The 14,699-nt window shown below is 38.3% G+C and overlaps 1 protein-coding gene across 1 annotated transcript in view; it reads right to left on the bottom strand.

Annotated features, from left to right (window-relative positions):
* Positions 1 to 14,555, bottom strand: part of ddx10 (DEAD (Asp-Glu-Ala-Asp) box polypeptide 10) — a 32,189-nt gene extending 17,634 nt beyond the window's left edge. Inside the window, exons 1-12 of the mRNA XM_067424714.1 lie at positions 14,273 to 14,555; positions 13,721 to 13,781; positions 13,508 to 13,638; positions 12,120 to 12,278; positions 11,902 to 12,022; positions 11,315 to 11,504; positions 11,102 to 11,228; positions 5,403 to 5,565; positions 5,129 to 5,213; positions 4,285 to 4,386; positions 1,220 to 1,307; positions 825 to 913 (exon numbers count right to left, since the gene is read on the bottom strand). Coding sequence (XP_067280815.1) covers positions 825 to 913; positions 1,220 to 1,307; positions 4,285 to 4,386; positions 5,129 to 5,213; positions 5,403 to 5,565; positions 11,102 to 11,228; positions 11,315 to 11,504; positions 11,902 to 12,022; positions 12,120 to 12,278; positions 13,508 to 13,638; positions 13,721 to 13,781; positions 14,273 to 14,461 — 1,505 coding nt within the window. The 5' untranslated portion in view covers positions 14,462 to 14,555. The remainder of the gene's footprint in view (positions 1 to 824; positions 914 to 1,219; positions 1,308 to 4,284; positions 4,387 to 5,128; positions 5,214 to 5,402; positions 5,566 to 11,101; positions 11,229 to 11,314; positions 11,505 to 11,901; positions 12,023 to 12,119; positions 12,279 to 13,507; positions 13,639 to 13,720; positions 13,782 to 14,272) is intronic.
* Between the last annotated feature and the right edge of the window lie 144 nt (positions 14,556 to 14,699).

Below are 14,699 nucleotides of genomic sequence, written 5' to 3'. Positions count from 1 at the left end.
CTCTGGGAACAGCCTATTCGTTCAGAAATTTCTTTCTGTGTCTTACCCTCTCGCTTGAGGGTGTCAACGATGGCCTTCTGGACAGGGTCGGGTCGGCAGTCTTACCCATGATTGCGGTTTTGAGTAATGAACCAGGCTGGGAGTTTTTAAAAGCCTCAGGAATCTTTTGCAGGTGTTTAGAGTTAATTAGTTGATTCAGATGATTAGGTTAATAGCTCGTTTAGAGAACCTTTTCATGATATGCTAATTTTTTTGAGATTCAATTTTGGGTTTTCATGAGCTGTATGCTATAAGACATGAAATATTTCAGTTGGTGTGCAATTAATCTAAAATATATGAAAGTTTAATTTTTATCATTACATTATGGAAAATAATGAACTTTTATCACATATGCATTTTTTTTAGAAGGACCTGTATATATGTATTATATATATATAATTTTTTAAAATAAAAGTTAAATGCTGCTTTAAAAAGAAACTGTTTAAATACGATCATAATTATGACGGATTATGACATACTGACGTATCCGTTTAAATAACTTGATTGAAACACCTGATTCACATTTGTTTTTCTTTGTTATGTTTCGCAAATTTTAAAGAAAACCCAGTTTATGATGATGAATTACACATTTAAAAAAGATGTATTAAACAGTCTCTGTTTTGAAAACAGATGGTGGAGTTTTTTTGGGGGAGGATTTCATTGCATAACAATGACACATTTTAAAGTACTCATGAGTGTGTTCAAAGTGGACACATGCCATATACGCAAACACATTTACACAGAGGACTGGTGATACTGGGCATTACTTCACAGCATCCACTCACACGGCATATTCTGGGAGTTTGAGCTGGAAAACATCAAAGACATCTTTGTTCTTCATCAGATAGACTGAGCGGAGGTAGGACACGAAACACTGCAGTTGAGAGGAGGGAAAAAAAGAGAAGAAGTATTAGGGAGGATAAAATCTGAAAACTTATCCCTGATAAACACATTAGTGAGAGTGCACAAGCAGGCGTTTCATGGCAGCAATTTGCCCGATTACATTTCACGCTGTTCATCTCTCTATAATGAGCCTCACAAAGCTCAGCCCTGAGCGTGAGGCAGACAATCAGATTATCCTAAAAGCATGGCTCTGCTCTACAGAATAACATCAACCTTCAGTGTTTGAGACAAGGTGTGACAGACTGCACAGGAAGTCAGGTCTCCTCTCAGGCCTTACCCTCTGCGCCCGCTCCTTCTGCTCTATCTCCTGCGCCAGGAAGGCCTCCAGCTTTTGCTGAACTGACACCAACTTCTCTGGGTTTACCCTGAGAACAAATTAAAACAAATGATCAAAACAATAGGCCTTGTTTTTCACCTGATACAGCCATCTGGCAGGTGTAAACAGCCTAATATATTCATGAAACACACACGTGAGACAATATACATATACACACATACATTATTTGTATTTATATATATATATATATATATACACACACATATACACATACATATATATATATATATATATATATATATATATATACACATACATATATATATTATATATTATATATATATATATATATATATATATATATATATATATATATATATATATATATATATATATATAGCATTAGACATTTTATATTAGCCTGACAAACCAAACCCACATTAAGATGTTGGGTCTGGGTGGGAACAAACCAATCCAGGGCGTTTTGGTCTGATATGCCAGCAGCCATATCAACCTATAGCTCAAGACTGGTTTCCCACTGAGGCTAAGCAGGGCTGAGCCTGGTCAGTACCTGGATGGGAGACCAACTGGGAAAACCAGGCAGCTGCTAGTAGAGTTGTTAGTAAGGCCATCAGGGGGTGCTCACCCTGTGGTCTGTGTGGGCCCTAACGCCCCAGTATAGGGACACTATACTGTCAAAGAGCACCGTCCTTCGGATGAGACGTTAAACCGAGGTTCTGACTCTCTGTGGTCATTAAAAATCCCATGGAACTTCTCGTAAAAGAGTAGGGGTGTAACCCCGGTGTCCTGGCCAAATTCCCTCGATTGGCCCTTACCAATCATGGCCTCCTAATAATCCCCATCCACTGAATTGGCTCTATCACCCTCGCTCCTCTCCACCTATCACTGGTGTGTGCTGAGCGCACTGGTGCCGTTGTACTGTGGCTGCCGTTGCATCATTCAAGTGGATGCTGCACACTGGTGGTGGTTGAGGAGAGACCCCCGACATAAGTGTAAAGCGCTTTGGGTGTACAGTAGTACATATGAAAGTGCTATATAAATGCCTCATTCATTCATTCATTCATTCAGGGGGCGGGATAAACAGTTGTCTTTCTTTTCAAGTCCCTCTGCACACAATAGGATAGCGCTACAATCAATTAGAGCAACGAAGAAGGTGAAGGGGAGCTAGTTGATAGATCTCTGAACACGTCTTCCTTTTTTAAGAATGACTTCAGTGCCGTTCTGTTCTTTTTTCAAAGAAAAGCTCAACTCCAAGTCTTCCAGAGTCGCGGCCAATGCCGATTTAAAAAGGCCGCTGTTCGCCACTTTGTTTTCAAGTAGCATATGGAAACGGTCCAACACTGCCATCATTATGTTAAGCCCGCTCGACGACTCTATACAAGATGTGATTGGCCTGACTAGAGTTTGATTTTTCAAGCTTGCAAGCCAACAGAGTTGCAAGACACCCTGGCTGCAAATTGCATTTGCTGCTGCTAGGATGTGTCTAGATTACTACTTGAAAACAAAGTGGTAAACAGCGGTCTTTCGAATCGGCTTTGCCCAAGACTCCGGAAGACTTGGAGTTAAGCTTTTCTTTGAAAAAATATATAAATAAATAAATGTATAATGAACTGTATAATTGAAAAAATTTAAACTGTTTTAAAAATGTAAAAAATAAAAAAAGCTTATTAAACTAAGTTGAAGTAAATCAAAAATCATCATACACACATATAAATATATATTGTATAAGCAGTACATACTGCATTATTTTATATTTTATTTTATATAATGAGATGCATATTAATAAAACTAACTGTCCAAATATGAATATAAATATAATTGCTGAATATGTAGTGACATAATTAGCTTCAGATAAAAGTATCTGATAACATAATATATGTAAATGAAAGAAGGTAGATCATGTAAAGCACACAAATTGACATTTAATACAGATACTCAACTAACATAATTGAGCATTCTAGTCAAACTGGGATATTTTTGTAAAAACAGTAACAGTGACTAATAGCAACATAAAAGCAGCCTTGTGGAGACTGTGACTGCAGTTGAATTCTCACAGAGAAGATATCACTGATCATAATGATCACATGCATTAAAGGGTTAGTTCACCCAAAAATGAAATTTATCTCAATAATGACTCACCCTAATATTATTAATAGTTATTTTATATTTAGTCCTAGATCGTAAGAAAGTGTTGCACACTATACAGTCCATGTCCAGAAAGGGAATAAAAACATCATCAAAGTAGTCCATATGAGACATCGGTTAGTCAACTAGAATCTCTTGACACATCGAAAATACATTTTGGTCCAAAAATAACAAAACCTACGACTTTATTCAGCATTGTCTTCTCTTCCTGATTTGATTGCAATCCTCAAATAAAGATTTAAACGGTTATGAATCAACGGATTGATTCATGATTCGGATCGCGTGTCAAACTGCTGAAATCACGAGACATTGGTGATCTGAATCATGAATCAATACGCTGATTCACAACCGTTTGAATCTTTATTTGAGGATTGAAATCAAATCAGGAGGAGAAGACGATGCTGAATAAAGTCGTAGTTTTTGTTATTTTTGGACCAAAATGTATTTTTTGATGCTTCAAGAGATTCTAACTAACTAACTGATGTCACATATGGACTACTCTGATGATGTTTTTTATTACATCTCTGGACATGGACAGTATAGTGTGTATACACTTGCATACGCTTTCGGACTGAATATAAAATATCTTAAACTGTGCTCCGAAGATGAACGAAGGTCTTACGGGTGTGGAATTTCATTAGGGTGAGTCATTAATGACATAAATTAAATTTTTGGGTGAACTAACCCTTTAATCTGCTATCTTGTGTTCTTAGCATGCACGTGACTTTCACCATTCTTCACAAAGACACCATTCTTCTCTGTAAAACACTTAAGAACCAGCATCCAGAGCAGAATCAAGCCATATTTAAAAAACTAAGGCACAGACAAAACTAAACAAATTTCCCAAGCACGTCTTGTTTTGACGGAGCAATCACAAAGGAAAGAAGAGGTGCACTCACTGGATTTTGTTAATGGGAACTTTTTTCTCTTGAAGCTGTGCAATCATGCCTTTTTCCTCAGAAGGCAACAGGACAAGAAGCGCCTCGCCTCCCTCCTTATACCTAAAGGGTAACAGAGAGTTAAAAGGACAAATGCACTAAAACATGTCCTCTTTTCTTTGCTACAGAAAACAAGTAATAGCATTCAGTTTTAGAATGGCATGAGTAAACTATGACATTTATTTTTAGGAAAACTATCCCTTTAAGATCACACAGGCAAGTCTACTTCAGTACAGGCCTCTCACACAAAGGTTTCTCTTTTTTAAACACTCAGCTCTATGAGTGCTCATGTTAAAGCTCATGAGGTTTCTGCTGAGGGTGGTGGATCTACAAAGGGGAGTTACTGGTGATATCGATTTCACACCGAAAAGACAAGTATAGCACAAAGAACAGAGACAGCTTGGGTGAACGGCAGGTGTGTGCTGTCCCGCTCAAAGCTTTGAGAAGCTTGACATGTTTCCATAGCTAGACTGCAGCTCCTCATACTTGCCCCCAAGGCAAAATTGTAACAAGCCAAGCCAGAGTCCAAAAATGGAACTTAACATTTGTGTGTCTGCAAGAGCATTCCAGAGTAAGATCACATATAAAAGCACCCATAAATGTAATTTAAAACATTTGAAAAGCAGAATTCAAATTTAAACACTGATGTATAACATGGAAGTGATGATTAAACAGAACAAATCTGCCATCTAGTGTTACAATCTTGTGCAAATACAGATTCCTGTTATGATTTTTAAAACAAGGTTTCAAAATGTATCCAGTGAGAACAGAATACAACAATTATAATAATGTGTATCAGGGTTACCTGGCTGTTCTGCCAACTCTGTGAATGTATGTGTTTGCATCTTCAGGACAGTCAAACTGCAGCACCCAGTTCACTGCAGGGAAATCTAGGACCACAATGTTTTTTTAAATATGGCTGTTAATCAAACTGAATTATTTGCAGGGCATGCTGCTTAATTATTAACCTTTTAACAAGTATATTCGCTGAGATTTGTAGTCCAACAATAAACTGACAGTACTAGTTTAAGAAATTTAAACCAATGTGGGCAGATGTCCACAGAACAAATTTCCATTACCAAGTCCTCTGGCAGCGATATCTGTGGCAAAAAGGACTGCAGAGGTCTTGCGGACAAAGTCATTGTAAACCTCCACCCTCTTCATCTGCTGCTGTTTCCCATGCAAAGCAAGTATGGAGATACCAGGACGTAACCGGCAGAAGACCCGGAACAGATACTGAACCTGCACATAGAGAAAAAAAAAACTAAACATTTCAGTGGAACAAACAGTACACTACTAACAAAGATATATAATCACATTACATAAAAGGACACAGTGGCCAGAGGGGTTTTGAGTTAGTCCTCTTCCAGAACAGTGGAAAGGTCACTATGTGATGCTGGTGGAGGAAAAGGCTTTTGTGATTTGCTCCTCAAAAATATGTAGATCTGGTGATTGAGGCCATGGGAGATGTTCAATTTCAAGTTAATTGTCATCAAAACCACTCTCTCACCAGTCCTGCTGTGTTTATTGGTGTATCATCATGCTGATACACGGCAACTCCTTCAGGGTACAATGTTAGAACCATAGGTGCATGGTCCTCCAGAATGGTTTTGATCCACCCTTGAGCTCTGGGCAGCAACTGTCCGGGTGTTAAAGGGTTACTTCAGCGATTAGCATATGGCTTTGTATCAGTAGAAACCCTGGAGAATATTCAAATTATTGTGCTTTCCCCCCTCATATCTCCCTGAGACAAGAGATTTATGCGTTTTATTTCTGGAAAAATTCCTCCTATGATGCAAAATGACGATTTTTGCATCATAGGAGGAATGTTTGCCCAGAGGCTAAAGACTACAGCCAGCAGAGGGAGCCAGAGAGAGCTCAGCTTGCAGACAGGATCATTTAAACGGAGCTATGGTGAGCAATGTAAGTCTTTTAACTTCTTAAATTAATTTCTATGAAAGTTAAGCTTGCAAAGGCATGATCTGAAATGCGTGCCAGACTGAACTCGCGTTGTGAATGTATGCCGCGAATGTAGTCGCAGTTAGTTAGTTGCACTCCTGCAGTTAGTGCTCAGGGCTGTGACACTCGCGCGGTGACTCACTCATTATATTGAACAGACCAAGCCTGCAGTCTCCCTCTCATTTACTGAAGCTTTCGCGCCTCGATCGCCCCCCGGTGACCGGTCCCAGTATAGCCGCCCCTCTGTGTTTTCTAATGGACGCGAGGCAAACTAAATAATAAAATTACACTTCAAAAATGTTTCCCCAAAGTTAGTTTATGTCACTGAAGGCAGTTATCATCACGATGATTTCATTTCAGGTGTTCGTTTTAAAAATAAGTTTACTTTGAGTTAGTTATTTGATGCTATAAAAACGGGGGGTGTGACGTCATGATTGACAGCTGAGACTGGCGTCTTCTCTGAGTGAAGTTGTCACTGAGGCACTAACGGACTTTTTTTGAAATTTTTGGGAGCAGATTAGAGCTTTAGCTTTAATTTCTAAATTTCCATAACTGTTTATTTCACACCAACATAATTAATTGTTCTGCATCTGCGAGAGTGTGGGCGGGCTTTTGATATCGCTGCTGTACTTCCTGCTCTACTTCCTGCGCTCTACTGCGCAACTCCGGTCCCGAAATCGCTACTGCGCAGACTCGGTCCCAAGATGTCCGCGCCGTGCAAGGCCTCCTGAAAGCTTCAAATATGGCAAGCGGAAACGGATGATGTCGAGTCGTCCATATTTTTTTACGGTCTATGGAACAGACACGTTCAGTTTTTAATTGTAGTGTCTTCTCTAACTCAAGTTGGTGGTGTTGGGAATGGCCTTACAGGGCAGCGAAGCATTCTGGGAATTGTAGTCTTTCATCCCCATGGGACAAAAATACATTTTCTGTCTTTTCTCAGTCTAGAAGACACCAAATTCAAAAATAATTTCACATTTCTACTGCATTGATGACCCAGTTTAAATACAGATTCATCTTCCCAGCGCTGAAGTACCCCTTTAAGCTTCTTTAAGCCTCTTTCTCCACACCTTGACTTAGTGAAGGAGGACTCTGAAAACTATACATGTTTCACATTGTCCCCAGCCCAAGATTTGCACTCTTGGCACCAATGAAACTGACATTTGGCATTGGCACAAGAGACCAAAGGTTTGTCTATAGCAGCCCGACCATGAATATTGACTCTGTGGAGCTCCTGAATAGATTCTGTTTTGGTGAAAACAGGAGAGTCGATGTGTGCATTTAATTCTGCAGTGAGTTGGGCAGCTGGGGTTTTATATTTTTTGTAGTTTTTTTAGTACTCAGACATCCCTTACAGACAGCTTCCTGCTACATCGACAGTTACTCCTGTTGGATACGGTTCGTTCTATGTGGTGGTATGCCGACATTACCCTGGATACTATAGGTCTCGATACACCACAAAGACTTGCTGTCCAGTCCAGCTCACAGATGAGCCAGCCGGACACGTACCAAAAATGTGTTCTCTTTTGACCTCGTATTATGTTGTGTGGATTGCAATATTTGATGCACTATTGCTCTGCTAATTCATACTTAAAGGAAGTGTATGTAAGATTTAGAGTGCGGATCAGGCCGCATTTTTCTGTCCAAACCCGGCGCGCGTCCGACAGAGCAGTAACCGAACCCGACCCGAGCCCGACAGGCATTACAATATTTATGTCCGAGCCCGACAGTTAAAATCTATTTTTTTCCCTCATATACTAATGACACGTATGTTTGTTTGTGTGGAAAGCCCGCTTTTATTAAGGAACTATAGGAAGGCATTCTGAAATGACGAGCGCATTAGCACGCACATGGGGCATCAAACGTTACAGAGCCCAATCAAGTAGCCAACTGAAATTAAATGAACAAAGGTCTGCTAAAAATGGCCCAAGAACAAAACATTAACGTAACACAATTGAAATGCTTATTGAAATGAAAGCCATCTTACCAATTTTCTCAAACTGTATGGTTCCTAAATTGCAACATGGGATCTATTTACATAATCTATCCATCAAAGTTTAGGCTAATCGAGGTTTTATGCAGAAGGATTGCATCAACTGTGGATGGCTTCAAGGCTGTCCTGCTGCCAGCAGCGCTGAAGTTGCGCTCACTGGAATGACAAGGATGCCGCGGACAATATGCACGCACGTGTTGCGCGTTGTTGTCACGGCGACATAAACAAATTTCTGCATGCAGGAAGATGGATGTTAGGGTAATATTTTACATTTATTTTAATCATAAAAACAAACCGTTGCATCAAGTTAAACAGGCCCATTGGCTACTTGCATAAGCAGTTTTAAACTTAAAAGGTTCAATGCCTTATCGCGCTGACGTGCCCGAGCCCGACCCGAACGTCATTTCTAAATATCTGTCCGAACCCGGCCCGACCCGTCGGGTACCGTTGGAACCCGTCGGGCTCGGGTCGGATATCCATCGTGTAGAAAAGATTGTGGCCAAAACTGGTATGGTAATCACTTTGTAGCTGCAGCTGTGGTAACTAGAGCAGAGCTGGCAACCCAGATGCCAAAACTGACCGAAATTACTTTGTGATTGGTCGATCTTCAGGCCAAAACACAACATGTCAACATCAGTTGAGGGCTGCAACAGCTTTTAAATGACAATATACTGGCAGGACTACTGTTGTCAGTGATATAAGTATTTGAAATGAACATGATTTCTTAATGTCTAGTGACATATCAGGGACATTTTATGATTAATTGAAATACAATTCTTACATACAGTTCCTTTAAACTCCTCTCAGGGAATGTAAAATATTTGGCATGTGTATATAGTAGGGATGTCAATTTTCACAAATTCCCATGATCGATCATCGTTTAAATTAACGATCAATTAATCGATTAATCGTTAACCATAATACTGAAATATGCGTCTACAGCAGTGGCTTATAGCCGACAGCATGTGCAATGCTGCTCAAAACGCCATGTTCTTCACCAAATGAATGAGAAGGATTTTTATCTAAACAAAGGGCTATGGGATTGTAAAATTAGTCGATGTTATTTATAATTTAATTACATTAGGCTACTTATTTAATAACCAAATATAACATGTAATACAACACGAACGCCGCCTCAGATCTGTTATTCAGAATTTGTGGACGCACTTGCAAGAGCAACGTGCTGAAACGTCACCTAAACCCAGTTAATTCAAAACGATTTATTAAAATATTGTTTTCATTAATGTTATGTAATGTGACAGTCCCAATCATAGTTATTATTAGTCGCGCGTTGCTGTTTGAACTGCGCGAGCTGAAGCGGATGCGCTGAATCAATACTGGTAAGTTACACTGAAACTTTGCTAGCACGTTATTTAACTCAACAAAAAGCTTCCTATATGAGATTAATTAGATTTATATAAAGTTAAATGGACTGCATGGACAAAATATTACAAATTATATATCTTCACAAAATGATGCGAATGGACAAGTGAACTTGAATTGAGTTGCTGATATTCATATTCAGAATGGGAGACGTGTGGTGTTCACGCGCTCTAGGAACAACGCTCTGAACACAGCACCTAAACCCAATGACTTTACAACCATTTATTAAAATAGTGTTCTCATTTCTGTTATATAATATGATCGTCCCAATCATCGTTATAATGCATTGCTCTGCATGCGCTAGAAGCACTGAATGAAAACCGGTAGCCATCACTGACTGAAGCCATCTGTTAGTGCGCTTTATTTCGCTTGAAAGAAACGCATCCTATATGATTGATCACATATATAACGTCACAAAATAAATGTAATATTACAAATTACTTCAGCACAATCTGATGCGAATGCACAAGTGAACTAAGTTACATGCGCGAGTCAGAATGCGTGACTCATGTTGTGCATGCGCTCTTCCTGGATCAACGCAATGAAACACACGGCAAATAAACCCAAATAATTAACAATCACAATGTTTTATTAGGCTACAATAGTGTTCTCATTAATGTTGTGTAACATGACAGTCCCAATCATAGTCATTATTAGTGCTGTTGGAGCTGCACTCTGAAGCTGATCACCGCCACGCTTTTACTACCGCTCACCTCTAACGTTAATTATTAACCAAATGCATCCTTACGAGATAAATCAGCTATAGATAGGCCTGCACAAAATAAACACAATATTACAACTTACATTTGCACAAAACAAAAGGCTGCGAATGCACATGCAAGCTTGCAGTCATGATGAAGGTGTGACTCCAGCTGTAAAATGGTTCCAAATAGAACTCGGGCACATCATTTTTCCTCCCGTTTCCTCACGCACGCGCATGACCCTGCTTAATCGATGATCGATAAGTCTTATCGATCAAATGTCTTATCGACAATTAATCGATCATCGATTAATCGTTGACATCCCTAGTATATAGACATTAAACCTCCAACACTATATTGGCCAGGGTTTCAGTTTCACTGTTCAACACCAGTACATACACACACAACCGTTCAAAAATATGCATAATGTTACTATATATATATATTACTATATATATTTGAACCTACGAGTCAAAGAATTGCCACAAAAATATCAAGCAGCACGAATAAAAATAAGAAATGTTTCTTGACCAGCAAATCAGCATATTCAAAAGATTTCTGAAGGATCATGTGACATTGAAGACTAAAAGTTTGAGGACTTTTATTGTATTTTTGATCAAATAAATGCTGCCATTGTAGTGGGTATAAGCGTCTTTTTTCAAAAACATTTTAAAAAATCTGAATGGTAGCGCAAGTTATTTTTAAAATGATGTACTAAAGAACAAATAGTTTGAGCTCTTACCTCTTTGCAGCAGGCAAAGAAGACTATGATCTTCTTCTGAAGGTGACTTCTCAAAAATGAGAAGAGCATGTTGACTTTCTGGTGCAGCTCACACACCACATAGTTCTGTTCCAGAGTCGCAGGAGTACTGCAGGAAAAAAAAAACACTGACATTAAGAGCAGGCTGACTGACCGAACTGAACAACACAAATCACTATAAAATCACGATCTTACCTGAACTTGGCCTGCTCATGGACCGAAACGTACTCTGGGTTTTTCAGGCTAAGTCTGGCTAAATCTTTGACAGACCTGGTCTGAGTTGCGGAGAAGAGAAGGGTCTGTCGTGTTTCCGGGAGGTTTTCAACAATGGCATTGAGTGTGTCAGCGAATCCCATGTCTAGAATCCTGTCGGCTTCATCAAGTACTGCCATGGAAGAGGATGCATGTCATGTTATTGAAAATAATGGGATGAAAATAAGACCTGCACACATATAGACCACAGTTCAAAATTGTGGGGTCAGGATGCAGAAAACTGATGGAAAATGACAGCGAAAACTTTTACAATGATACATTAGATTTCTATTTGAAAGAAATGCTGTTCTTTTGAACTTTGTATTTGATAAAGTATCATGAAAAAAAGCATCACAGTTTCTACAAAAATATTAAGCAGCACAACTGTATTCAACATTAATGATAATATAACAATTAGAATGATTTCTAAAGTATCATCTGAGCATAAGGCTTTCAAAAACTTTAAATCTTGTCAACTGCAAAAGTTTGAAAAGAGGTGTATTTACTTCACTTTCTAAACATCATCTTACCAAGCATGTGCAGATTCGAAGCATGAAAAGCGGACGTCTCGTCCATGTGCTGCAGCAGACGTCCTGGGGTGCAGATAATGATATTTGTGCGGTGGATCTTCTCTGATTCATCTTTCAGATCCTGCAGTCATTGACAAATAATAACCAAATATTACACTAAAAAACCTAGACACAAAACATGCAAGAACAATGTTATACACTAAAAAATAAAGGCACACCTTTCCACCAATTATAAGGCCAGCAGAAAAATCATGGTTCTTTCCGACCTTCCTCAACACCTCAAAGGTCTGATAGGCCAGCTCTCGGGTGGGAGAGATAATAAGAGCGCCAAGGCCGTCCTCCGCAGTCCACTGTTCACGATACAAGCACTCCAAAACCTGGAGACAGTCACAGCATAAGAGAGGCTTCAAAATTAGGTCTGAATTCTGAGGGTAACACTGCAGATTAAACATTTAAAACATTTTTTTACTAAAAAAGTAATAAAAAAGAAAGTGCATCATCTTTTACTCATCATGTTTCTCTAAAATTTTCAGTAAATATTTACATAAATATATCTTTTTTATGTTTTTGAAAGAAGTCTCTTATGCTCACCAAGGCTACATTTATTTCATGAAAAATACAGTAAAATAAGTTATACATCTTAAAATGTCATTTATTCCTGTGATGGCACAGCTGAATGTTCAGCATCATTACACCAGTCTTCAGTGTAACATGATCCTTCAGAAATCATCCTAATATGCTGATTTGCTGCTCAAGCAACATGTATTATTATTATTATTATTAAATGTTAAAAACATTTGAGCTGCTTTATATTTTTTGAAGAAACTGTGATGCACTACTAGATGAAAGTAACTTTAAAAAAACATTTTTAATAAATTAAATACTTTTATTTAGCTTAATTTATTTAGCTTATTTATTAAGACAAAATTAATCATCAATCAAAAAAAATATTAAGCAGCAAAAACTTCTTAAAATAAACAATATTAAGAACCATTATTGATAGCTAAACACCAATAATAATTGAAAATAATTCAGCAGCAAATCAGCATATTAGAATGTTTTGTGAAGGATCACGTAACACTGAAAACTGGAGAAAAAATGTTCTTGCCATCACAAGAATAAATTACATGTGAAAATATATTAAAATAGAAAACATGTCTTTTAAAATGTAATATTTTACAGTATTTTTTTCTCAATTTTTTATTCAAATAAATGCAGCCCTGGTGATTAAGCACAAAATAATTATTATTTCAAAAACAGCTTAATTATTCCAAATTATTGACCGTTAGTGTACAAATTTACAAAAATAATATAAACCAGAACTAAAAAAAAACTTCTATTTTTTATAAATATAAAACAGTAACAGTTTTATACAATTGTGTCCATATTAACACATCTATCATCTTGAAAGTTATTTTACATATATACTGGGTAATAAAAGGTAAGCAGGAGTTAAGGTTAGGTGTAGGTACAGGGTTAGTACCTATTTATTGCAATTACTGTAATTTATGTACATAGTATGTACAAGTGAAACAGTAAAATAAAGTGCTACTGAACAGTGTTACCAAGTTAAAGCTACAACAAATCTCAGAGGTGTATGGCTTACCGGGATGAGGAAGGCCAAAGTCTTTCCAGAACCTGTCTTTGCAGCACCAAGAACATCTTTACCTCGCAAAGCAAAGCCAATAGTCTGCCTCTGAATCTCTGTGGGCTGCCTGTACTGAGCCTCAAGAAGACCTAATGAGAAGATCAAGATCCTTTTAAAGGCTGAGAAGATATAAATTAACTTATAAGCATGCAAACAAACAAGACTTCTCACCTCTCAGAGTCTTTTTTGAAAGTGGAAAATCAGAGAACTTCACAGCCTCTTTGGAATTGATCTAGGAAAACAGTTATGTCAAAACCTTCACAAGAATATCAAGTGGCATATTGAATTGGGTGTATTACGAGACTGGACTAAAGTATGGGACTTGCATAAAAAGCAAGAACACTTGGCATGCTTAAAAAAATAACACCTTCATAGGTAAACTGTACGTATATCAGTTATGTGGCCTGTTCTGTTCCAGGACTCAAAAAACAGTGACCTCTGAAAAAACAGTATGTGAAGACCTGGACTGACAGGCTTCCTGACCAGATACAACCATCAGCAACACAAGCACGATGCGTCACATGTCTATATTTCAAGGACTAGTAAGATTTGTGCTTGTTAACATTCATATGTCACCGGTTTACACGGTGACTGATCTGTGTGTCAAGATGACACAACATGCATTATAACAGGTAAGTAAACACGTCACGTGGCAACCCCTAAAAACAAGCAATAGACGTCAGAAATGCTTCATAACTTCAGCAGCATTCTATTATATCTCACCTCCGAGTATTTATTCACCAGTCTCTGTATGTTTTCTCTCTCCACCTCCCAGTCGCGTTTCCTCCTAGTGGTCTTTTGAGCTCGTTTAACTCGGGTTTTCGTTTTGTCGTACTTCTTTTTCCATTTCTCAAAATTCTTTACAGGGTCATCGGTTATCTTTTTCTTCTCATTGTTCTTTTTAACCCGCATTTTTACACTATTTCGTTGACTAGGTAGAGTGTACCAACGTAACAACACGTGAATGTTTACTTCGCGAGATGTTTTGCTCTCAGTGAGCGTCGCTGATTAAGTAAATCAGCGCCACCTATCGACCCGGGGCGGCGAGACACTTTTATTGATCCACCTCAGCGACCGAGCGACGTAGATGAAGCATAAATAAAAATGAATGCTGCCTTCACGTGCAATCGGAATTATAGTAAATAATAAT

This window comes from Pseudorasbora parva, chromosome 18 (genome assembly GCF_024679245.1).
Source record: "Pseudorasbora parva isolate DD20220531a chromosome 18, ASM2467924v1, whole genome shotgun sequence".
Lineage (NCBI taxonomy): Eukaryota > Metazoa > Chordata > Actinopteri > Cypriniformes > Gobionidae > Pseudorasbora > Pseudorasbora parva.
The sequence above is the reverse complement of the archived record's forward strand: the minus strand, read 5'-3'. Positions and strand labels throughout refer to the sequence as shown.